The sequence below is a fragment of the Ascaphus truei genome, chromosome 6, assembly GCF_040206685.1.
Source record: "Ascaphus truei isolate aAscTru1 chromosome 6, aAscTru1.hap1, whole genome shotgun sequence".
Lineage (NCBI taxonomy): Eukaryota > Metazoa > Chordata > Amphibia > Anura > Ascaphidae > Ascaphus > Ascaphus truei.
Window position 1 is genome coordinate 95,206,179 of NC_134488.1, and position 27,198 is coordinate 95,233,376.

Consider the following 27,198-nt stretch of genomic DNA (forward strand, 5'->3'; position numbering starts at 1 on the left):
ATCCATACGGATTCTGAGTGCAATGAGTGCCTCAAGGGAAGAAGGACGAGCGTGAGCTGCGCGGTCATCCTTTAGAGTGTTGGACAAACCGTGCCAGTATGCTGCGGCAAGAGCCTCGTCGTTCCATTGGGTCTCTGCGGCGATGTGCGGAACTCCACCGCGTATCTTGCAGCTGACCTCCGAGCCTGCGTGATATGGAACAAAGAAAAAGCAGCAGTTTCCCTACGTGCTGGTGTATCGAACACCTGTTGAAACTCATGCCTGAACTTGGGATAGTCTTGGGTTAACTCAGGTTTGTGCTCCCGGAGGGGGGAAGCCCAAGCGAGTGCGTCACCAGTGAGTAAGGCGTAAATGTAGGTCACCTTGGTACGGCCGGTAGGAAAGAGGGAGGGGGACATCTCAAATTGAACCTCGCATTGATTCAAGAATCCACGGCAAGTGAGGGGGTCCCCATCGTACCGGTTGGGAGGTGGTATATGTAGTCCTGGATTACTTATAGCCACAGGAACAGAGGGTTACGGGGCAACTGGGATTTCCCGGAGAGACAAATTGTGACACAGTGGTCAGTTGGTTACTGACAAATTGCAATTGTTCCACGGAAACACCTTGGCCCACCTCAGGGGGGTCTGCATTTGTTGGGATCTGCATAATGTAACGCCTGTATGCCCGCAGACCTGGCCTGTCCCCAATACTGAGGTGGGTAAGGGTATAACACGCACCCACAGCAGTGAGGGCGTGCCCGGAGGGTGGTAATGCGTTGTCGGGCCTGGTAAGAAAAGGGTTAACGTATACTTGCAGAGTCCGGGGTGCCAGAGATCGGATAGTAATGGATGAGTGCAAGATTTCAAGGATTAGAGAGAGCAGCGTAGTGGTGGCCGTAAGCCAATGTTCAAGGGTTGGTGAAAGCAGCGTAGTGAAGTCCGTAAGCCAAGGTTCAAGGGCAGGAGAAAGCAGAGTAGTCAAATCCAAAGCAGTACAAGTTCAAGCCAGGGGAATCCAAACAGGAGCAGGGACAGGAACCAGCGCTGAAACAAACAAAGGAGCTAGGCATAGACACTGCACCCACAGGGGTCACAGGAAAGCTATGCAAAGCAAGGAATGAGAGGACAGACTGGGGTTATAAAGGAAGGAGAACCAATAGGAGAGAGAGGAGGAGCAGAGGGTTGAGTGAGAGTTTGCAGGGATAGGTCTGAGAGAGCAAGGGAGGAGACAGGGGAATAATTAAGAGCTATGGTTTGTAAGCCACGGGGGGCGGAGTTAGAGGTTGGGACGGCAGATAACTGGAGCGTGTGCGCGCGCCCTCTGTAAGGGTACTATGAGCGTGCACTGCGCGTGCCACAGAGCGTGAGGGACGCAGCGCCGCGGGACCACTCGGCAATAAGGGTGAGAGGGGCGGAGAAGTGGAGGAGCAAGGTAATGTGGAGGCTGGGGAAACAGAGGCACGCCGGGGCCACGGGTGACGCAGAGGGGAGCAAGAGATTGCGAATGCGTGCGCACATTGAGGAGGACGCACGTGTGACCTGAACACGCGTCAGGGTATGCCAACCGCGCCACAGAGGAACGGCCGCGAGGGGGAGAGTGAAAAGTCAAGGAAGAGGGAGGGCTAGAGGCAGTGGAAACAGAGGTGACTGGCACACGCTGGGAAGTGTGAGTCCCCTGATCCGTCACAGATGTTACCTCAAGCTTCCAGCTGATTGGTTGGACATACCTCTGTGCCCGTCCAATCTGTGAGGTGGGGTGGATATTTGCACTCTGCAATTATTATTCCCTGATGAAGTAGTTTTTATAACTACGAAACGCGTAGGATTTTATTGCTGCTATTTTGATTGATCCATTGACTTCTAGTCTAACTGTGCAGTCATTATCACAGACTTTTGGCTCTTTTATTAAATGAGCGCCTCTATGCGATCCTTGTCCATTGACGTAATCGCCCGCTGACGGGATCTGCCGGATGTTTCTGGCGGAAGTTCAGTGTACTGTGGCTGTGTGACTCTCACCGGGACAAGTACTTGAGGCTGGTTGGATTCATCCGCTATACATGCGCAACACTTGGTCACGCTTCTGTATATCCCAGAGGCTTTACCCCGCTTGTAGTTTCTGAGAGGACCGAGTTCTCTACATAACGAGGCCGCAATGTGGACTGGGACGCTCTGGAGACACGTGTACTGAGGAGGACTTCTTGTGCCCTTCTGTGTGGGGCTACCTACCTCGGAGAAAGGATTTGTCCTATAAAGATCCACATCGGGTGATCAGATGCTGTGAATTTACTGACCGGACTGGCTCCAGTGTTGGTAGCACGTCTTGACACATGAAATGCCTATGACCTTTTGAATTGTTGTACGCAGATTACTTATCCCCTCCCCCCCTTTTTTTAGGGGGGGGGGTTACATATGTTTTACTAAATTTACTATACTATGAGTGTTGTGCGCTTTTTTTTGTCGTTTGTCTTTTAGTTTTTGTGGGGTGCTGGGCCACCCCTGTTCAACAGCAGCAGGCGCTCTTTTTCCACAACCTATTAAGGTTATGTACTTATCACTGTATTTGTGCACTGGTTAATGTTATTTAACTCACACCACTACTGCTGGGTATTTATTATCTGTATTGACAGTTTAATATATCCAACATTATATAGTGTAGGATCACATTAGTAGCGCACTTTATTTTCACTTTTTCACACTCTAGAAATAACATTTAAACTTTTTACACACGAGATCACTTTCAGCTTTATCATATAGCTGGAGCATCCCCTGAACCCCTATACCCTGGGCATGTATCTGGGCACCACCCTTTATTCTAGGGGATCCTGTATGGTTGCAGGTATACATTAACCCCTTCAACGCCGCGTTTACCTTGTCTGGATTATGCTGCAGCAGGAATCCTGCGGTGAGTCACAAGAACGTTTCAGAGTCGAAGTTTGCCCGGAGCAATGTGCTTGGCTGTATCCGAGAACCTCACTCGATTCCCGGATCCAACTTTTGGGGTATCTCATAACTCTGGAACCGCGATACATAGCCACATTCTGTGAAGACTTTCTCTGGCAATCCCACCGTGAAATTTACAGCCTTGAAATCTCCTGGTCCCAGCACCCCAGGAAAGGCAAAACACAGAAAAATCTTTAATGTCGCAAAATTTGCACACAGTCACAATAATGCATCTCTGACATCTGGGTCCAAGAGCTGACACTCTAAGACCTCAACACACGGATCAGGGGTACCCAAGTGGGCTGAACCTTTATTAGTGAGCCTGGGTACCCATTCACCATCACAACTACCTACTCTGTTGGCTCCTCTGCTCCGACTGCCCGCGCCATCCGTTTGGCACCAAACTCACTGTTTTCCCCTGCATGGATCATCACGACCTATTGGCTCTACTGCCCCACATGTGCAGCTTACCCCATGGCACTATGGGACATGAAGTCCCATGTGGAGCCGATTGTAATGGCCGCCGCACTGCTCCTACTACTGTGCATGCGCACGGCACTCGGCGCATGTGCAGTGATCCAAGATGGCAGCCTCCAGTGCTGCTGATCGGCCATGGAGCGCCGCTGCTCCGAAACCCTGCAGCCACCCCCCTCCCTGGCACAGGAGGTAAGAGGGGACCCGGCTACATCCTCCCCCTGGTGGAGACTCCAACACCCTGCTTGGGAACACATATACTACACAGAAGTTTATATAATAAAAATGCAGTGCATAACATACAACTTAACTGGGTGGCACAACTCTAAACAAGGTTGAACAATTCAGTGAGATCACGCGAACCTGCTCCGAGACAGCCGTTTAGACTCATAGAGAGGTGCCCCTAATGAATCATCCGCCATTCTCATTGGCGGGCATCTCACTCTTTGACTCCTGGGAGTCTCTTCTCTGACATCTTCAGTGGAGAAGCTTTCATCGGCTTGAGGCCCTTGCCCTCTCATAAGGGGTGAACCAGTCTCTGAACCGTCTCCTTGGGGAATGAAGCTCTGGCTTCTTGGGTCGATTGGCTGGCTTGTTGAAGCCACTGAGGATGGTACGTAAGGCACTGGCCAATTATCCGCTACTTCCTCGGGTGGTGTCCACCAATCGCCGTTTGAGTTGGCTGAGGTTCCTTTCAAATGATCTTGGTTCGGCTTCCAAATCTGGACACTCCTCTGATATTTCTGGCTCACTGGCCGGTGCTATTGAAAATGGGGGTAAGAGGGGACCCAGCTATATGTACCTTGAGGTTTTCACTATTTCCACAGGGCAAACATCATCCCAAAGAGAAAAATGCTGCAAATGTTTAGCAAAAGAATCCTCAACTGTCAAGTTATTCTCCTTCATTTCCTCCTCAATTTGTCTTTGGAGGGGACAGATTAACACCAGAATTTTGAATGTATTTGCATAATTGTTCTGTTTATTATTTTCTTAACAGCTGCCATCCCATGAGCTTTTCTTGGATGAGTTTACACTGGGGTAAAATATAAGTGTAATGCTTGGAATAAAAGAGCATGGCACATGCATTCACAGTGCCTGCCTGCCAAAGACACCACAATGTACTGCAGACAAAACTGTTCATGAATTTACTGGAGCTACAGTACTTAAAAATCACAGTGCATTTGGAACCATCATCGAATCCTTTAGACCTTAACCTGCAAAAGCAAACTGAAGTTAATATAAGCCAACAAATCCAGGAAGGAAACTGCACATGCGTTTCATTTTCCAGTTCAGCAGTACTTGACCTGTTTTGACAAAAAACTATATGCATCCCATAGTATAAGTGCCATTTACATAAGTGGAGGTAAAATTCAAGCTACACTTACCTACCTGTAAGTGAAGCAGTTGACAGTGAACAGCAGACTTTGGTTCCACTCTCCAAGTGACCTAAGGTAAGTGACTTTATTGAAATCAGTTTTTAAGAGTTGTAGGAAAGGTTTGCACTGCTCCTGCACTGACCCTCATGGTATAGGGCTCTTGTAAACATTATATTACAGATTCTTGTTACAATAAGACATCCACAAGTCCTTTTTTTTAAATGCTCTCCAAGTTTAAAGTCATTGTGATTAGTTGTGTTCTTTATTCAGTTGTAATGCTTCATACAATTTTGAGAACTTTTAAAGAAAAGTAGTTTAAGTGATTTTGTACTGTGATTACGGGCCATTTTTTAAGAAGGAATCCTTTTCATAGACATTATACAGGCATACCCCAGTTTAAGGACACTCACTTTAAGTACACTCGCGAGTAAGGACATATAACCAAATAGGCAAATGGCAGCTCACGCATGCCAGCACGTCCTGAACACCAATACCGGCTCCCTACCTGTGCCTAAGCTGTGCGCAAGCGGGGAGACTATAGAGCCTGTTACAATTGAGTTATTTATATCAGATATGCACATATGAGACGATTGCAGTACAGTACATGCACGATAAGTGGTAAAAAGGTACATTTTCACTTTACATACATGCTCCAGACCCATTGCGTACGTTAATGCGGGGTATTCCTGTATATCTCAAATCTGTTACTTGGAATTTTTCAATACATCATATCATCAGATCATCATATCATTACTGAAATCCCTGCTTTCTTATTCATTCAGTAAAGCCAGGAATTTTTGCCAACTTGCCAACTCATCTTTCAGAGACGCAGGGGGAGCGCGGCATCTTTATAACTCTCCTCTCACACAGCACATGCAAGCTCTCTCACACAGCACATGCAGGCTCTCTCACACAGGCTCTCTCACACAGCACATGCAGGCACTCTCACACCGCACATGCAGGCACTCTCACGCCGCACATGCAGACTCTCTCACACAGCACATGCAAGCTCTCCCACACAGCACATGCAGGCTCTCTCACACAGCACATGCAGGCTCTCTCACACAACTCATGCATGCTCTCCCACACAGCACAAGCAGTCTTTTTCTCTCTCTCCCCTCCTCTCTCCCTCTCCTTCACTCCCCCTCCCCTACTAGTGCTGTCAGAAGCTTGTGAATCCCAAATAGTAACTATGTTACTTTTAACAAAGTAATATTTCTTCCAGCACTTGCATAGCTTCTGCTAAGGTCATTTTTATCTCGTTTTTTTTTTAGTTTGTAGTTAAAATCACTTTGCCCCCCCCCCCCCCCCACTTCTCTTCCCATTCTTCCCTTCACCGACCTCTCCCCCTCCCCTCTATGTCCCCCACTTCTCATCCCTTTCCCCCCTCAACACCTCCCCCTATCCCTCACCTCTCCTCCTCCCCTCTCCCTCACCTCTCTCCCCCCCAACCTCTCCCTCCACTCACCTCTCTATCTCTCTCCTCGCACTCGCTCCCCCCCCTCACCTCGCTCCCCCCATCCCCTCGATCCCCCCTCACCTCTCCCCCCTCACTTCGTTCCCCCCTTACTTCTCCCCTCCTCCACCACCTCTCTCAATCCCCACTCACCTATCTCTTCTCCCCCACCCATGCCTCTCCTCCTCCCTTGCCCCCTCACCTCTCTCTCTTCTGACCACACTCACCCCTCTTCTCCCCCCCTCCTCACCTCCCGCCCCTCTCTTCCCTCTCATTTGCTACTTTATTTATTTTTCCTACACAGGTGCATCAGCGTAGTTCCGAGTTATATATCTATACAAAAGTGTCTATTTTATGAAAAAAGTCTACATTTAGCCTATAATAGTAATAATCTCCTCAGAACAGGGCATTACTGGCCAATAATGCCCTGTTCTTCAGGGATTATTACTTAAGTAATACACTGACAGTTACCTCCCGTTTTCAAGTATGTCCTGGGCACAGAGTTGTGATTACAGATACATTGTTACATATATGTTATATTGTTACATAATACATGGTTACATTAAATGAACAGGGTTATACATCTACAGAGGCGACACATTTAATCCTAACTCGGCTAGTTCCGCAAGCCGGGAGATTTCCCGGCTTGCTAGCCAAATCCCCTCGGCGTGCCGCGCGTCACCGATGCACGGTCACGCGTCATCGGGTGCCTGCGCCACCTGCACGCGTGCCCAGGGCTCCCCGAGGGAGCCCTGGTGTCCCGCGATGTGAGGGACGGCGGTGGGGGGGTTCCGGGGGACCCGGCGGACCCGGAGAGGTGAGGGAGAAGCCTCGATCGGAGGACCGCTCCTCCGAGGCTTCGGCGCGCGCACGGGACACCCCGGCGCGCGCCCGGTTTCTGTCACGGCCGAGACCGGGTAAATGTTAGAATAAACTCGGCCGCGACAGTATATATACAAAATTGTTTGTTTGTGGGTTTGTGGCTTTGCGTAGCGTTGGCGTATGGGAAACAAGCTTCTTCAAATCGGTGAAGGTACTTTCCCAACTCAGTCGGCATCAGGTGAAATGGGAGTGCCGGGGACCGGGGGGAAGGAACACGGCAGCCAGCCACGGGGACAGGGGGGGGGAACACCCCCCGCTACCACTTCCCATCCCGCGCGGGCAGCAGGAGCGCCGGGGGGGAGGGAAGGAACACGGCAGCCAGCCACGGGGACGTGGGGGTAGGAAGGAACACCCCCCGCTACCACCAGGGGCAGGAGACAAGTGACACTGGGCGACCAGGAGGAGCAGCAACACACACACCCATTACTTACCCGTGCAGGTTTGAAGTCCTGGCAGCTCCATTCTGCGTCACGACTAGGTCAGTACACATGAACATGAAATCCGGGGCAACGCCGGGTATATAAGATAGTTATATATAAAGACATTGCATGAATAGTTGATGATAAAATATGTTATAGGAGTATGTAACAGTTACAGACCAGATTAAAATGTGAGACAGCTTTAGTTGAGAAGGAACATACTGCAGACTTGTGGCGGTTTTGAGAGTCTCCAGTAGATTGTTCCAGTTGTGGGGTGCACGGTGATAGAAGGCGGAGCGGTCGGATACTTTATTAAACCTTGAAAAAGTGAACACTCTTTTGGAGTCAGATCTCAGGTGATAAGTACTACGTGCGGTAAGGGGTGAGGAGCTTGTTCAGATAGGCGGGTAGCTTGCCCAGAAAGTATTTGAAGGTAAGACAGGTAAGATTAACTTTGCGCCTAGACTCAAGTGATGGCCAATCTAGTTCTTTGCGCATTTCGCAGTTGTGTGTTGTAGTTACATTGGAGGACAAAGCTGCATATTGAATTATAGAGGGTGTCTAGTTTGCTAAGGTATGTTTGGGTATTGGGCCATATACTATTTACCCATAGGCTATAATTTGAGTGCATCGCACAGCTCATGCTAAAACCAATTCATAAAATTAAACTGGTAAACACCGTTCAAAGGTCAAATAAAAAATCCAATAAAAACTGAATGATTGTTGTGAAAACATCAAAAAATGTTGTGAAAATATCATGCACAGTGGGTTTGATGCCTATTGAGCAGGATTCTTAGGCAATTTGAATTCTAATTATTGCTGCATTGATATCAAAAGGTACATGTAAATCTTGGGTCAGTAAATAGTAAAATCACAGTATTTACACTTTCTTTGCCAGGTTTACATGCAGATATTACCAGCCTAAGTCTAAAAGAGAAAATATTAGTACACATAAGGTTAACATAACATGAAACATAGAATAAGAAGAGCATGTCCAACTGAGTACAATATCTTGTCATTGAACTAGTAAGTGCTGGTTCAGAAAAAGGAGTAGCCCATTCATGAGTGAGTGATTCTATCATGCACAATGCATGGTGATCAGAGTATTCAGGCTATTTCCAGTTATTTTCAAACAGCCTTAAGGGAGACTCTCCTCTAACTTTGGTAAATTCATCTGAATTGTTTTGAGACCAGAGTAAAAGTTTGTGATCCAGTGAAAAAAAGAGCTGTTTTTCCCTTATGAACTTTGGGAGTAACTAGAAAATTCTGCCATTGTCAGCCACTGTGTGCGCCTGGTGGCCTAGAGATAGAAATTGTTTCTCTTCTGACCCTGCAAAATTGGAAGATATTATTTCTATCCTAGATGCACAGGTAGAGAGCAAACGAAAGTCTCCAGTAAAGATGAGCGACTTCATTGATTATTTGGTGATCTTGATCGGTCGTCGCAACCCAGGGAACTCAGCGTGTTTTCACTATTTTCAGCTCCAGATTGAAAGACAGGATTTTGTTCTTGTTCTTGTAGTGAATCTTGGTAACAGAATTTTGAGCAAGGTTGATCCTTATGATTCAGGCAGCTCTGCCCAGTTGTTGGGACACAATGGTGCCTATTCACTAAACTTCGATAAGTGCCTTAACGCTTGATAAGTGCACTTTTCAAGCAATTTTGCATGTGTACCTATTCACAAAGTACTGTTAACATGGCAAAATCGCATGAAAACAGCTTTTTAATGAGCATTAAGGCACTTGCTATTACAACCCGTGCGGTAGCAGAAAAACTGGCCATACTCAATTTTTTTGATAGCAAGTGCTATTCACTAAACTTCGATATGCATATCGCACCTTAAAAAGTAAAATTCGAATCTCGCCACCTAAAGGGTCACGAGATCGTAATCGTAATTTCCATATCACAAAGTTTATTTTATTTTTACTGCAGAGGATTGAATCCAGGGATTTCCGGTGGTCCCCGGGGTCTCCAGAGCTGACCCGCATTCATTTCAGCTCTGTTGAAACCCGTATTCAATCCTAGCTAAGAAAAATAAAATTACAGCCAGTTTCATTACCTTAGCGGCTAACCGCTAAGGTAATGAAACTGTTTTAATGTTCATTTTAATAACAGAGTATTGAACCCAGCGGTCTCCGGAGCTGAACTGCATTCATTTCAGTCCCGGAGACCCCCTGCTTTCTGAGTTACAGGCCCTGGTATGGGGTGCCAGTAACTCTGCCATGTTTAAATTCTCCCGAGTCACGTGACTGGAACATTTAAATGCACAGGACATACTGGGGCCTATAACACGGGAAGCAGGGGGTCCCTGAGGCTGAAATTAATGCAGTTTAACTCCGGAGACCTCCTGCTTCAATACTATATTATGTTTTTGGCACACTATAAAAAACTTGCGTGTTTTCTTAGTGAATACTGTTTTTACACAAATGTACTGTAATAGCGTGCTGTAGGAAAATGCTAACCCAATCAGTAATACACTGAAATTATCGAAGTTTAGTGAATAGGCCCCAATGCCTTGCAATGCAGCAAATTATTTTTTAAGGGAGAAGAAATGGTTATTGTGTTCCATAATAGCTTGTAACCTCCTTTTTGGCAGAAGCAACTCTATCAATATGTGCCCTCTGGAGCCTGCCTATATATCTCCTGCCTGTACATCTGCTCCTCTCATAGGGCTGTCTGACCTCACAAAAATGCGTCCTGACACCATCACAATTGTAGTGGTTTACATATACAGCGAAAAAATATAACCAGGGTTTTCCCACCAGTCAGACTAAATATACAGGAGTTTATTTATGTTAGAGCTCGATTCTCCCACTCTCAGCAGAGATTAGATGACCCTCCTACAGTCTTAGCAAAGGGGCCTATGCAGTAAGTGCTGATAAGTCACTTATCGAGGCCTTTTCACCAAAAAGGCCTACTGCTATTCAGTAAACCCTGAAAGTAGCCGATAAAAGCCCTTTTCAGCAATTTTTTTTCCGAGAAAAAAATAAATAAAACAAACGAGTGGCGAGAAGCCACTTATCGGCAGGTTTTCAAACTTGTGCAATTCTAGTAGCCCCGATTAGCTTATTGAGGCTAATCATGGCTCTAGAATAGAGATTTCCTCTCAAAATCCTCCTACCAGGAAAAGTTGGCAGGAAGGTGGTGAGAAGCGGCAAGAGGGGACTTTTAAAAATATGATTTTTTTCTTGCATCGGATTGATGCCGGGGGTTTCCGGAACTGATACCCATTAATATCAGCACTAGAGGTACCCGGCATGAATCCCATGCAATAAAATGTATTTACAGGCAACTTCATTACCTTAGAGCAGGCCTGCACAACTCGTAAAGCGAGAAGGGCCAAAATGCTCTAAGGAAAAAAAATTTGGGCCGCACAGGTAAAATCATCATCATCATCATCATCATCTCTCCTCCAGCACCTCTCATCATCATCCTCATATCTCCCCCAGAACCCCTCACTATCAACCTTTGCGATACTCCCCATCTATCTCTCATACCCCCATCTCTCCCCCTCACCCACACACATAATACCCCCCTACACACCACACACATAATACCCCCCTGCACACCACACACATAATACCCCCCTGCACACCACACACATAATACCCCCTGCACACCACACACATAATACCCCCCTGCACACCACACACATAATACCCCCTGCACACCACACACATCCCACCCCCCCTGCACCTCACATCGTTTCCCCCCCCTGCACCTCACACCACTCTCCCCCCTGCACCTCACACCACTCTCCCCCCCTGCACCTCACACCACTCTCCCCCCCTGCACCTCACACCACTCTCCCCCCCTGCACCTCACACCACTCTCCCCCCTGCACCTCACACCACTCTCCCCCCTGCACCTCACACCACTCTCCCCCCCTGCACCTCACACCACTCTCCCCCTGCACCTAACACGACTCTCCCCCCCTGCACCTCACACCACTCTCCCCCCCTGCACCTCACACCACTCTCCCCCCCTGCACCTCACACCACTCTCCCCCCCTGCACCTCACACCACTCTCCCCCCTGCACCTCACACCACTCGCCCCCCCCTGCACCTCACACCACTCTCCTCCCCTGCACCTCACACCACTCTCCCCCCCCTGCACCTCACACCTCTCTCCCCCCCCCCTGCACCTCACACAACTCTCCCCCCCTGCACCTCACACAACTCTCCCCCCCTGCACCTCACACAACTCTCCCCCCCTGCACCTCACACCACTCTCCCCCCCTGCACCTCACACCACTTTCCCCCCCTGCACCTCACATCACTCTCCCCCCCTGAAACTCACACCACTCTCCCCCCCTGCACCTCACACCACTCTCCACCCCCTGCACCTCACACCACTCTCCCCCCCTGCACCTCACACCATTCTCCCCCCCCCTGCACCTCACACCACTCTCCCCCCCCTGCACCTCACACCACTCTCCCCCCTGCACCTCACACCACTCTCCCCCCCTGCACCTCACACCACTCTCCCCCCTGCACCTCACACCACTCGCCCCCCCTGCACCTCACACCACTCTCCCCCTGCACCTCACACCACTTTCCACCCCTGCACCTCACATCACTCTCCCCCCCTGCACCTCACACCACTCTCCCCCCCTGCACCTCACACCACTCTCCCCCCCTGCACCTCACACCACTCTCCCCCCCCCTGCACCTCACACCACTCTCCCCCCCTGCACCTCACACCACTCTCCCCCCCTGCACCTCACACCACTCTCCCCCTCTGCACCTCACACCACTCTCCCCCCTACACATCACACCACTCTCCCCCTGCACCTCACACCACTCTCCCCCCCTGCACCTCACACCACTTCCCCCCCCCTGCACCTCACATCACTCTCCCCCCTTGCACCTCACACCACTCTCCCCCCCTGCACCTCACACCACTCTCCCCCCCTGTACCTCACACCACTCTCCCCCCCCCCTGCACCTCACACCACTCTCCCCCCCCCTGCACCTCACACCACTCTCCCCCCCTGCACCTCACACCACTCTCCCCCCCTGCACCTCACACCACTCTCCCCCCCTGCACCTCACACCACTCTCCCCCCCCTGCACCTCACACCACTCTCCCCCCCTGCACCTCCAATCACCCCCCCTGCACCTCCAATCACCCCCCCTGCACCTCCAATCATTCCCCCTGCACCTCCAATCATCCCCCCTGCACCTCCAATCACCCCCCCCTGCACCTCCAATCACCCCCCCTGCACCTCCAATCACCCCCCCCTGCACCTCCAATCACCCCCCCCTGCACCTCACATCACCCCCCCCTGCACCTCACATCACCCCCCCCCTGCACCTCACATCACCCCCCCCCCCTGCACCTCACATCACCCTTCCTGCACCTCACCGCACCTCACTTCACTGCACCTCACCTCACTGCACCTCACCTCCCCTGCACGTCACCTCCCCTGCACCTCACCTCACTGCACCTCACCTCACTGCACCTCACCTCAATGCACCTCACCCCCCTGCACCTCACCTCAATGCACCTCACACCCCTGCACCTCACCTCAATGCACCTCACCCCCCTGCACCTCACCTCACCCCCCTGCACCTCACCTCACCCCACTGCACCTCACCTCAATGCAGCTCACATCACCCCCGGGACCGCGGGGAATCGCCGCCATTTTTTTTTTTGAAGTTTTTTTTTTTTTTTTTTAAATCTTATCGAGGGCCGCACAGAGAGGCCAGGCCCGCGGGCCGTATGTTGTGCAGCCCTGCCTTAGAGGCTAACCGCTAAGGCAATGAAGGGTTAAGGAACAAAAGCAGCTTTATTGGGGGCAGAGGGGGTGAGTTAAGCAGGTACTTGGCCCTTCACTCACCCCATCTGCCCCCAATAAACATTACAATATGTACTAACCACCAATACACACCCTGTGCCCCCACATAAAAGCATGTTTTCTTTTTTTACACACAGGATTGATAGCAGAGGCCGGCAGGGGTCCCTGGGTGGTCCATGGATCTCCAGGTGGTCCCCGTGGGTGTCTGGGGATCCTCGGATGGTCCCCGCGGTACCCCGCTGGACTGCAGTACCAATCCTGTTGCAAAAAAAAAAAAAGTGGAATACATTGCAATAAATACACCTCCCCAACACATACTGTACAGTAATGGGCAAAATAAATATTATCCAGATATGGATAATAGCTCATTTGCCCATTACAAAATCAAACATTAGCCAGCCAGCATAAATTAAGTAAATAAAATGTTTAACTTACCCCTACCTTCATGAAGGGTATCCTCATCCGCTAATAACCGCTATAGTAATGAAGGGGTTAAACCCTGTCCCACGCTATCCACCGGGAGGCCTAAGTACCTAACCCCGGACCCACTATACCCACCCTGTACCCATTGATTGGCACAGTAGTATATATTTAATATGGGCATGATAAGCCACTATTTCACTCAATGGTCAACCTAATAAAATAATTAAGGCCACAAATACGCAATAATCACATACATACAGAAAAACCTAAACACCCCAACAATAAAATAACTAAATAGCCTAATAGTACACATCACAAATAATTATCTATCACCAAAAAAGCAAAATTATTACAATTATTCCAAAACAATTATTACACTTATTCCAAAACAATACAATTAAATACACAACTATCGAAGCAAACTATTAAACAAATAAAACCACTAGCCATTTTTCGAAATACTACCAGTGCCATGCGCTACCGTAGGGAGACAGTCAGAGATCAAGGAGGTTAATTCATGGCTAAGAACATGGTGCAGGAAGGAGGGGTTTGGGTTTTTAGAGCACTGGGACTCCTTTTCTGAGCGGTGCCATCTATATTCTAGGGACGGATTGCACCTCAATGAAGAGGGATCTTCTGTGCTAGGGGGGAGAATGCTAAAAAGGTTAGAGGAGATTTTAAACTAGGATGGAGGAAGGAGGGGAATGAAACAGATAATGAACTAAATGGAATAGAAGAGGATACAAATGGGTATTGAGGTAGAATGGGGGCAAGTGCAAGTTTGACAAGCAGCGAGACACCCATAGTAAATACAGATAATACTAGAAAACTTCTAAAGACTAAACCAAGTGGGCGCAGAAAGGAAGGAGCAGATAAGATAATAGTACAGGCTGAAAAAAAACTTAAATGCATGCTTGCTAATGCAAGAAGCCTGACAGATAAAATGGGGAAGCTTGAATTAATAGCTGCAAGGGAGCAGTATGACATCATAGGCATTACTGAAACATGGTGGGATGAAACTCATGACTGAACAGTTAATTTAGAGGGTTATTCCATTTTTCGGAAGGATCGAACAAATAGAAGGGGAGGTGGAGTATGTTTATATATTAAACCGGATCTAAAACCTATTATAAGGGATGATGTTTATGAACGGAATGATGAAAATGTAGAGACTTTGTGGATAGAAATTAGCAGTGAAGGAAAAGTGTAAAGAAAATGTTTGTGGGAATATGCTATAAACCACCAAATATCTGCAAGATTGAGGAAGCTAAAATACTTTTGCAAATGGAGAAGGCATCAAAACTGGGTCATGTTTGCATAATGGGGGATTTTAATTATCCATACATAGACTGGGGCAATGAGATTAGCATTACAACAAAAGGAAACAGGTTTTGGGGGTGCTTAAAGACAATTATATGACTCAAATTATTGAGAAACCAACCAGGAGAGGGGTAGTACTGGATTTGGTCATATCAAACCATGTAGAAGTAATAACAAATATTCAAGTCCTTGAACATTTGGGTAACAGTGATCATAACATGGTCTCATTTGAAATAAATTATCAAAAAATAGATTACTTGGGTTCTACAAAGACCTTAAAGTTTAGAAAGGCAGATTTTAATAAACTGAGGTCTAATCTACAGGTAATACACTGGGATGATGTTTTTGCAGGGAAAAATGTAAAGATAAATGGGCAGTCTTTAAAACATTGTTAGAAAAGCACACTTATCAGTGTATACCTTTGGGTAATAAGTATAAAAGAAATAAGTCAAAACCAATGTGGCTAACTAAACAGGTAGGGGAGGAAATGGACAAGAAGAGGAAGGCGTTTAGATTCTTTACATCAGGAGGGACGGAGACATTGTATCAGAATTATAAGGATTGTAACAAAAATTGGAAAAGGGCAATTAAATTAGCAAAAATGGATAATGAAAAAGGGATTACAATAGAAAGTAAGGTCAACCCATTAAAGTTCTTTAAGTACCTTAATAACAAAAAATGAGTAAAGAAAATATTGCACCCTTTCAGTGTGAGATGGGTAGGCAGATTATTGGAGATAAGGAAAAAGCAGAGGTATTAAACAAATTCTTTGCCTCTGTGTTTACCAGGGAAGAATCAAGTTCAATAGTAGTGGCGCAGGAGGAAGCCACAACCTCCATATTAATGAACAATTGGTTAACTGAGGAAGAAGTTCATACACTACCGACACACTTTATTGAAGTGTGGTCGGTACCGCAAGCCGGGAAATCTCCCGGCTTGCTAGTGGCCGCCCCTCGGCGTGCCGCGCGTCATAGACGCGCGGTCACGCATCATCGGGAGCGTGCGCCCCCTGCACGCGTGTCCAGGGGCTCCCCGAGGGAGCCCTGGTGTCCCGCGATCGCGGGACAGCGGCAGGGGGTTCCGGGGGACCCGGCGGACCCGGCAGCGGTAGGGAGAGCGCCCCGATCGGAGGGCGCTCTTCCGCTGCTTCGGCGCACGCCCGTCACACTCGGGCGCGCGCCAGGCTACTGCTGCGGCACAGAACGGGCAAATGCTCGAATAAACTGTGCCGCAGCAGTAAGCGACTTGAAAAAATTAAAGTAAATAAGGCACCTGGCCCCGATAGCATACATCCAAGAGTTCTCAAGCAGTTAAGCTCAGTAATAGCAAAACCATTATATTTAATATTCAAGGACTCCATTTCCACAAGCTCAGTACCACAAGATTGGCGTAAAGCAGATGTGGTGCCTATATTTAAAAAGGGAGCTACATCACAACCGGGGAATTACAGACCTGTAAGCCTGACTTCAATAGTGGGGAAACTTCCTGAAGGTTTAATACGGGATAATATTCAGGAATACCTAATGGAAAATAAAATTATTAGTAATAGTCAGCATGGATTTATGAAGGATAGATCATGCCAAACTAACCTTATTTGTTTTTTTTGAGGCGGTAAGTAGGAATTTAGACCGGGGTAATGCAGTTGATGTGGTCTATGTAGATTTTGCAAAGGCTTTTGATACGGTTTCACCCAAGAGGTTGGTGTACAAAATAAAGCAAATTGGACTCAGTAATAATATATGCACCTGGATTGAAAACTGGTTAAAGAGCAGACAACAGAGGGTTGTCTTAAAATTGAACTTTTTCAGGTTGGGCTAAAGTCGTGAGTGGAGTACCTCAGGGATCAGTATTGGGACCTTTGCTTTTTAACTTGTTTATTAATGACTTTGAGGTTGGCTTCGAGAGCAAAGTCTCCATCTTTGCTGATGACACTAAATTGTGTAAGGTAATAGAAACAGAGCAGGATGTAATTTCTCTTCAGAAGGACTTGGAGGGACTGGAAACGTGGGCAGGTAAATGGCAGATGAGGTTTAATACAGATAAATGTAAGGTTATGCATTTGGGATACAAGAATAAAAAGGCGACTTACAAATTAAATGGAGATATATTGGGGGAATCCTTGATGGAGAAGGATTTAGGAGTGCTTGTAGACAGCAGGCTTAGCAATAGTGCCCAATGTCATGCAGTAGCTGCAAAGGCGAACAAGATCTTAACATGCATCAAACGGGCAATGGATGGAAGGGAAGTTAACATTATTATACCCCTTTACAAAGCATTAGTAAGACCTCACCTTGAATATGGAGTACAATTTTGGGCACCAATCCTAAGAAAAGACATTATGGAACTAGAGAGAGTGCAGAGAAGAGCCACAAAATTAATAAGGGGGATGGACAATTTAACTTATGAGGAGAGGCTAGCTAAATTAGATTTATTTACATTAGAAAAGAGGCGTCTAAGACGGGATATGATAACTATATACAAATATATTTGGGGACAATACAAGGAGCTTTCAAAAGAACTATTCATCTCACGAGCAGTAGAAAGGACTCGGGCCATCCCTTAAGGCTGGAGGAAAGGAGATTTCAGCCGCAACAAAGGAAAGGGTTCTTTACAGTAAGGGCAGTTAAAATGTGGAATTCATTTTCCATTGAGACTGTGATGGCAGATACAATAGAATTGTTCAAAATAAGGTTGAACATCTTTTTAGATAGGAAAGTATACAAGGATATACCAAATAAGTATAAATGGGAAATATGTTGATCCAGGGATTAATCTGATTGCCAATTCTTGGAGTCAGGAAGGAATTTATTTTTCCCATATGAGGCATCATTGGATTATATGACTCTGGGGGTTTATGTTTGCCTTCCTCTGGATCAATAAGTAAGTATAGATAAGGATAAAGTATCTGTTGTCTAAAATTAGCATAGGTTGAACTTGATGGACGTATGTCTTTTTTCAACCTTATCTACTATGTAACTATGTAACTATGTATATAACAAAGACCAACACAAAATTAAGTAGCACTCAGGTGGATAATAGTGACAATATATATATAATAATGATGATAAATTATATGAATCAATAAAAATCCTAATAAAAATCAACACACTTTTAACTACATATAACTTCAAACCATAAAGTGATTGTTTTTTTCACTAAATCCAAAATATATGTTCCACTTGAAAAATCCAGAGAGATAAAGGTCCCAATTGATGATCCAGTGAGCGTCTTTGCAGCTTCAGAAAAAAGTTGTATAGCCAACCACTACGAATCTAAGAACTAAAAAACAAACATAAGCGCAAGCTCCATAGCATGTAACTGTTTAAACAAATGAGTACATTTATTAAAAAACTGCAGCCCAAAGGAAATGCACTTACAGGATTAAAAAAAGCAACCATATGTGGGGAGAAATCTCTGTGTGTAGTCATCTGCGGGGGTGAGAGGGGGTTGTATGTACTAAAAACAAGCCATCTAAATTCAAAACAATTGAATCCAAACAATAAACAGAAATTGAAAAAATAACAAGCCATAGAAAACAAGCATTTGCCAAAAAATGCATTGTCTGTCACTGTATTTATCTGTACCCTAATTGGGCACAGATTAATACATTATCAGTCAATGAGCAATGAAAAAAATTAAAAGAAGTCTCGCCAGAGATCCACATTTTTAATATAAAATGTAATACTAGTATATTGTAGCAGGGGGTTTCCGTAGCAGAACTTCATTGATTTGAGGTCCGGGGACCCCTGCTTCCCGAAATACAGGCCCCGTTCTGGGGTGCCGGTATCTCCTATGCATTTAAATGCCCCACGTTACGTGACGATAGGAATTTAAATGCATAGGATATACCGGCACCACATAACGGGAGCCTGTATCTCAGGAAACAGGGGGTCCCCGTTTCCTCAAATCAACGAGGTTCTGCTCTGGAAACGCTCTGCTACAATACACTAGTATTACGTTTTATTTAAAAAAATGTTGATCTCTTGCGAGATTTGCACAGGGAGAGGCGGCTCTCTCTCTGCAGCAGAAAGAAATCGCTCAATGAGTCCTTTTCAGAGAGGCGATAATCACGTCGCCGGCTACTCACTAGTTTAGCAAATGTTGCTATCACAGTTAGTCTGGGCTTTCTGTATACCGTGATAGAAACGCTGTCAAAACCGGGTGATTTAAACAGCCCAACAATTTTTTTTTCCGGCACTTTGTGCATAGGCCCCAAAGTCTGCTCTGGAAGCAAGGCCTCAGTTTTTAAAAGTATAAATGGACTACTGGAGTAGACCTAAATTAGACAATATTGGTCTTTTTGGAGAGCTCCCTTTCTAACCTGCACTTTGGCACTGCTTTTGCGAACTTTTTGCATTCCGAAAAAGAGGATGCCAGCAGATAGTGAACAGCCGGATGGAGAGAGACAAAGCTTAGCAGCTATCTTGGCGTGTGTGCTTCCCGGAAATCTAAGTATTCTGTAGTATATTAAATTACATTATATTTATTTGTTGTTGTGCTGTTCAGATTGAGTATTTTGGACTTTAATTAAGTAGAAATAGCTGTGTTAGTCCAGTTCAGATAGAGCGGAGTAAATGAGTACTTCAGTATTGGTGATACCTTTTTTATTTGGACTAATAATGGATATTATAAGACAAGCTTTCAAGAGTTTTCTCTCTTCCTCAGGTCAGCAAAACTGATTTACAGTACAAAGATTTCATGAGTTTAACACTGAAAAAAACCAACATAGCAATCTAAGGGACAAACGGACAGAGTAATAAATGTGTCACATGTGCTCACCGCAAACTGGACTAGACCGCGAGGCTGAGGTGGGGAGATATATAAACCACCGCCATACAACCACTGGGACAGGTCCAGAGTGTAGAGTCAGGGTTGTGTAGCAGGGTCAAGGTAGGAGAGTGTAGGTAGGTCATGGTACTTGCCGTGGTCCGTGGTTAGAGAGAGAAGAGTGGTCATGATCCGTAGCCAAGGTCAAGGAGAGAAGAGAGCAGAAGTCCCAAAACAAGCAGATGTCCAGGGATATAGAAGAGAGAAGTCCAGGTACAAGCAGGGGTCACGACAAAGATCAACGAAGGCACAGTAACATGCAATGATCGGTGCAGCAAGCACAGTACACAAACCAAGGTTTATGCTCAGCAATCAGCATAGGGCTGATTGGGCATAAAAGGGGCAAGAGCCAATGGGAAGGCATCAAGAGCAGTGATGTAACACATAGGTAGAACGCTGATAGGATGAGCCTGGATAGAGATGAGGTGAGACACAGCTGAGGTTGATCCCAGCATTACCCGGCACGTGATGTGCTGGTGCATGAGGCACGAGGGGTGTGCGTGCAAGAGAGTTGTGGCGACCCCGTCTCCGGCAAGATTGCTCGCCGTGGTCAGGTGGCGAGAACTTGTTGGAATCTCCTTACTGGTGCGACGCTTGTGCAGAACTGGGACTTCGTATCCATCCCTGTCAGCGGTGCGTGATGCAACTGGAGGAAGGAGCCTAGCCTAGCCTGGTCCTTACAAAATGGAGGAAAGGGACAGTATGAAATAGGACCATACATCCATCAACTGTGTGCTGGAGGCTGGGAGTACACAGAGGGAGAGGGGATAGATTGTAAAATGAACAGAGAGGCAGGGAGAAACCTTAAAAAAAGGATTTTGATTTTTATGGAATGATCTGGCTCTGAGAAGTGATGTCCCACTGGATTGCAGTATCTTCCTTCTTCATGATGTGTTATTGTGTCTGTGTAGGTTCATTCTGGCTTGACGTTTTTGGCTGGTTTCACCAATGCAGCATCCTTAGTCACATTTGCAGCATAGAATCATATGTTCCACATTACAGCAAGAATGGGAGGTTTGGGGATGATGTCTTTTCATTTTTCATCCTCTGCCAACATAGCTTGCAGATTTTTGATCATGTTCTGCATTCCCACTAGGGCAGGGTTGTATGTAGCCACTAGTGGTATTCATGTGTTTTTTTTTTTTCTTTTTTTTTTTTTAATTTATTAGTATTGGAACAGGTGTGCTTGTGGGGCTTTAAGTGCAGTTGTGATTTTTGTGGCAATAGTCTTTGGCTTCTATCCCTTGTGTCTAAATGATTCAGTCAGGGTTGCGAGGTGTCTGTTTCTGTCTTTAGTGATATCTTATAGCCTGGCTGTGTATGATAAGTTGTTTTGTATGGGTGGGATGGAAGCTGGAGTTATGGAGGTAACTACATCTGTCTGTGGGTTTCTTGTATACAGATGTGTGTAGTTTGCCATTCTTCAGTGTCACTGTTGAATCTAGAAAGTTCACTTGGTTTGCCGAATAATCTATTTTGAGCTTAATTGATGGGTGGAAAGAATTCAAGGACTCATAAAATTGTTTTAGATTTTCTTCAACCCCGTCATTACAATAAACATATAATCAATATATTTGTAATATTTGTAAGGTTTGTGGAGGCATGTGGTTAAGAATCTTTGTTCAAGATTGGCCATGAAAAGATTGGCATATTGCGGTGCCATCCTGATGCCATTCCAATCTCCATTAGTTGTAGATTAATGTCTTTGTTGAAGCTGAAGGAAGTATTTTGGACTTAAATTTGAAACACTAATTAACCTATCGTAAATTATAAAACAAGAAAAACAATTGCATCAATACTCATTTTATTAAACTGTAGAATTTGCCAGGGCAAAGATTTTCGTTTACAACAGAAGTAAAATTTTATTTAATCTTAAAATTAATATCTGGGTGTTTTCTTTTGCAGGCTGTACAGTTCTACAGAAGACTGACCCTAAAGTCCCTACACAGAGTCCGGGGATGATTCTGTCCATCACTATTTTCTTCTTGATGTTCTCAGCTCCATTATCTAACACAACAAACTCGGGCTGCCAGACACCCGTCCAAATCATTACCAAGTTTGAAAGGATAGGTGATGTCATCATTGGGGGTATGGTACCAATACACTACTCCAAGACATACCTTGTGATGACCTTTCAAGAGTCACCACAGACAGATAGCTGTGAGTTGTAAGTATGTTTGCTTTGCCGACACAGTCATTAAGGTATTGGGCTGTATTCCACTCTTCTTCAAAAATAGTCATTTTAAAATAATAATAATAGCATGTTCTTGTATAACGCTGCTACTTTTAGATAGCGCTTTACAGAGACATTTTGCAGGCACAGGTCCCTGCCCCTTGGAACTTACATATTATGTTTTTGGTGCCTGAGGCACAGGGAGATAAAGTGACTTGCCCGAGGTCACAAGGAGCCGACACCAGGAATTTCCCCTGCGTCAAACTCAGTGCCAGTCAGTGTCTTTACTCACTAAGTCGCTCCTTCTCCCATAAATCATTGAATGGTGAAGGGGATTTGGAAGTATTTTACTATTTTGTGCTGAACAATTTATTCACAAATAAAGCAAATCCCTACTTTGAAATGCCGTAAGAGTTATTCTCAAAGTCACCCAGCTCCAAAGCAAGGCAATACAAGGGAAAATCTGAACCAGATTTATCCCAAGAAATCCCATAGATTTTATGCCAGTTATTCCTTACACATAATCCTCCAATAAAAGTTACAGTAAAAAAAATAAAAAGCATAACATATTGCTTTATAACAGAAGATAATTTTTTTCATTGGCAAACTCTTAGCAGCCAGGAAAAATATTAATAGCCGGCACTCCAGAGGACTTGACAAAAAAAGAATTTATTAAGTTATCTGATCAACATTTCGGTCCATGTTAGGACTTTTGCCAAAATAAAAAAACATAAAAATAATCAATTTTTAAAAATAAATAAAGGTTATTTGTATGATGTGTTATTTATGCTATCACGGAGATATTTAGTATATGATTCTAAAGGGACTTTATGGACCCCTTTACAGGTTTGTAAACCTAGAGGTTAAAACGCAAGCTTTTGTTTATTTTCGGTACTGTCTCTCCTATATTACAGAGGTTGGGAGATTTATACTGTAATATTGTAATTGTGTAAATACTAGCATGTACAGTATGTCTCCATTGTGACTATATTTCCACCTGCAAGCAACCATTTATGATTTATATTGGTAAACAATTTTTCATACAATAATGAAAAATGAAGACTGAAAATCTGTGGGAATTTCTTTCTCTTACTAGATTTTTTGTTATAATGTATATCTATTCCTTGATAGTGCACCAGCAAACTAGTAAGTTATTGGGTTTTATAAATGTAACACCTCTTCCCCCAGCCAAAAAATGGGGCCACGCCAATGTGTCCCAATTGATGTTATATAAAGTGCAATTAACACCCAGCGGCCCTTTGTTACCTTGATTCTCAGGGGCTGGTGTCCGTGCAGGCTGGTATGATAAGCAAGAAGTAAAAGGGCACCACAAACTTTTATGTAGTTTATTAACAGTCCAATAGCAGAACAAACAGGTACAGTTTTGTGATAGATCTTCCTTGGGATGCTCACACTGCACTCCCCAAAAAGGCAGATTTCTTCTAACTGTGGTAACTTTGAGTTGCAAAGTGTATACTACAGAATAGATGGTTCCTCAACCACTGAAATATTTGAGCAGGAACCATCTTTTTCCCAATCTTTCAACCCTATCACTGGGCACAGCACTAAGGGGCATTTTCCCCTGTTTACTGTAATTCCCAAGCAGATACCGTCAGATCTCCTTGGAGAAAAACTACTGTATAATAAAGTGCTCAATATTCTCCTGTTGTGGGTAACCTGTTCAGGAACATATCAATTGACACCCTTACTCTGGGATACTTTCCCTATCTTACAAAAAAAGGGAAAAGGTTTCTTACCCTATTAAAGGAATAACTATACACACTTGAGATCCCCTCTCTCTGAGTCCACATGAGATCTGAGGGTGGGGGACTAGATTCCTGTTATTTATACCCTACTCCCCTTTCCTATCACTGGGCAGAATAGAAAAGCTGCTTAATCACTTAGACATATAACTATTCCAGCACTTTTTAGAACAGTAGCAGTAAACAGGCCTTTGGTAGATCTCCTGACACGCAGGAAAAAGGACAGCAAAGGGCCTGAAAAAACGTGGAGAAAAACTGGAATGGAATGGCTAATAAAAATAGGTTTTATTCATGTGTAAACCCCTTTCCCTGGGCCAATCGCAGATCGGTCCCCCTAAGGTGTTCTGGGATCTGGCTACATGTCTTTGTGTGGTGCATACCTGCTGGCAAAAGGAGGGCCTGAGTCTCCCGCGATGACATGGGGGATAACAGGAACAGGTTTCTGAGGTGGATGCCTTCATTCTCATTCAGTGGTGCAGCGCCTCCATCTTTAGTAAGCCCCAGGAATGTGGGGTGGAATCCTTACCAGAGAGTTCCCACACAGGGATGAGAGATTCCAGTCTTAAAAGCAGCCGTCTTTAATCACAGCAGCAGCCAGCAGCAGAAAGGTACAGGGATGTCCAATCCACTCTGACTGTTCTCCCTCAGGATGGTCCTTCCCTGCCACCACTCTGGATCAAGGGCATCCAGAGTGGGGCTAACTCTTCCCTCACCCCCTAAGCAGGGTGAGAGGTATTGGTCCACCTCACTAACTATGGTTCTAGCAGCTCTACTCAGAAGCTGCTCACTCCTCTCCTCCCTAACACTAACTACTAATTCACAGAACAGCAGAACCAACTAAATAGGAAGTGGCACTGCCTTATGTAACCTCCAGTAGGCACCGCCCCTCTTGCTTAGACACAGGGTCACATGACCTACCTTCACTTACACAACACAGTGTCATAAGTGGGGAAAACCCATGTCAACTCCTGTCAATCTGCCCTTAGCAGAGTTTACACACAGGAGGAGGATAGAACCAAGTCCCATTTCTTACCAGGGCTACACTCTCCCTCAGTTGGAATCCAATGGTCCCCACTTGGACTGAATTTGCTGTACCATCCTGCAGGTGAACAATCTGTGAACATACAAACATAATTGATTACTATGTAACACCCATGATGGTGACATAAAAATTGGGAACCTCCCAACATAGAGAACCCTAACTTCAATAATAATGATGGGGATCAGGCTTCCTCACTTCCCGCCCATTGTGATCCACAATCTTAACATAAAAGGGATGTACAGGCCCATTCTCCTGTCTGTACAGGACATAGTGCATACAGATATTCCTGCCTGTGCTCCAAGCTTTGATCACTGCACATATCTTATCCTCCCTTAGGTAAGCGGTGTTACCGAACTTAATTCTGAGATGCTCAACGACTGCATCTCAGAGCCAGGTATCTCTCTGGTCCTCGATCTCCTGCATTATCGGCTCTGGCACGTACAGAAACTCATAGCCATGAGATTGCCGGTATCTCGCCACTAGGGCTCTGTCTGCCCTACTTAACTCAGTCAGTTTCCGGTTCCCAGCCTTGCCTGGCAGTACCCAGAACTGTGGCTCCTCATGGGCAACATCATCATAAAGAATAGATGAGCCTTTGGGGTAATTACTTTTTGTACAATATCTCTATACCTGTTGTCTAGCTCGTCAGCAACCTCCTGTGGAGAATAAGTACCTACGTCCCACCAATTATCTACTATCTCTTTCTTAATTAACACAAATCTGGTGCAGTCCATCCCCTCATGGTACCCTGTGAATAACGGTGCCCACTATTTATCTCGGTGCTCGTATGATGATGCTACACTCATACCTTCCTCAGACTCTGTTCTGAAGGAAACACCTGATGTCTCTGCCTCGGTAGAGTGCGAGCCTTTGCATCTACCTCTGATGACATTCCTATAGATCGTGGGGTTAATCTTATGTGGGACTTACAGGACTCGCTTTTTCAATAGTCTGGGACCCTCGGACCCTACCTCTAGGCACAGGATTGAACACAGTGGGGTTAGGTACACGTACAACACTTGACAATAGTATCTCCCCCATCAGAACCCTCATCACTTGTCACCCAATCCCGCCAATCAGTTGAATAATTGGGCGTCTTATCCAGCTTACTCACACTAGGACCTGGTGGCACAACACGTGACGGGGCAGTGGCCGGGGCAATGGCGCTAGGGGCGGTGACCATGGGATTGCCAAAGTCCATTTCAGTGTCTCTAAGTCGGGCGATGCCACGACCGGTAGGTAACTTCTTACTTGCTCTGTCGGTATCACTTCGGGCTCCTCTCTTGGCTACTTGAGCCTTGAACTCCTCAAACTCCACTTCCAATCCCGCTCTTCTTATGGAGGTAAGCAAAGCTTCCGGGCCTCTGCACCAGTCGGTCACGGAAGTGACGTCATCGCTGGTCGCCGCAGAATCTCCATCCGCTCTGTGGTCTCGCACCGGAAGTGTGTCGAGGACCAGAAGGGGCGGTGGTGGACCATCAGGGCCGCGGACGGGCAGGTAGGCCTCAAGTCCTTCTCTTTCCATAGGTTCCTCCTTCACCTGGCGGGAATAAGGGGGTGGTGGTGTCCTCATACCGCTCCCCTGTCTTGCGATGGTAGTTGGTTCCTCCGGAGCTGTCTCGGATCCCATCTCCGCCGCACTTGGAGTTGCCACGGCCATGGGACTTCTATGTGGTTCAGGCCGCACCAGCGCTCACCGTTGGGGGGTCTCTGGACTCTTCTGCTCCATCTCAGGGGTAAGTGGAACTTCTTCTTTCTTACAGCTGGGGTGGTTCTCCGGCCAGCGCATCACCACCGATGACAGACTGTCTCTTTCATCCGATGAGGACTGCGATACAGAGTGGTGGCAGGGAAGGACCATCCTGAGGGAGAACAGTCAGAGTGGATTGGATGTGCGTCCACCAGAAATTGAAAAATGATTACTGTCCAAGAACTCACAGCAGCTCTCCTGTATGGCACGATCGACGTCTACCCCGACCTCTGTGTCTGGAAGGTCTGGCGGCGAACGGCTGTACAGGTATGCCTACGGTGGCTCGTGATGTCCAAAATCCTCCTCAGAACAACGTGTTTCGCTCGTTAACTTCGTCAGGTTCTGAAGGAGGAGTCTCAGGGTCTTCTTTATAAAGTGGCTTGATTATGGAGATGTACTGCAGCTGTGATAGCACAGAATACTTGCGCAATAGCTATGACTCTAAAGTAGCTGCCCGGAAACATGCCTGTCTAAATTATATAAAACTTGGCATCTAAATAGCTGTTAATATTTAAAAAGGATATATATACTAATATACAGTGATGCAAAAATCTACTGGTGAATGGTAAT

General features: G+C 46.0%; 1 protein-coding gene across 1 annotated transcript in view; it reads left to right on the top strand.

The window, feature by feature from the left end:
* The first annotated feature begins 4,504 nt into the window (after positions 1-4,504).
* The window catches only part of LOC142497426 (vomeronasal type-2 receptor 26-like), a 90,629-nt gene continuing 67,935 nt past the window's right edge, over positions 4,505-27,198 (top strand). The window contains exons 1-2 of the mRNA XM_075605200.1: positions 4,505-4,846; positions 21,806-22,067. Of these exons, the coding sequence (XP_075461315.1) occupies positions 21,859-22,067 (209 nt within the window). The 5' untranslated portion in view covers positions 4,505-4,846; positions 21,806-21,858. The remainder of the gene's footprint in view (positions 4,847-21,805; positions 22,068-27,198) is intronic.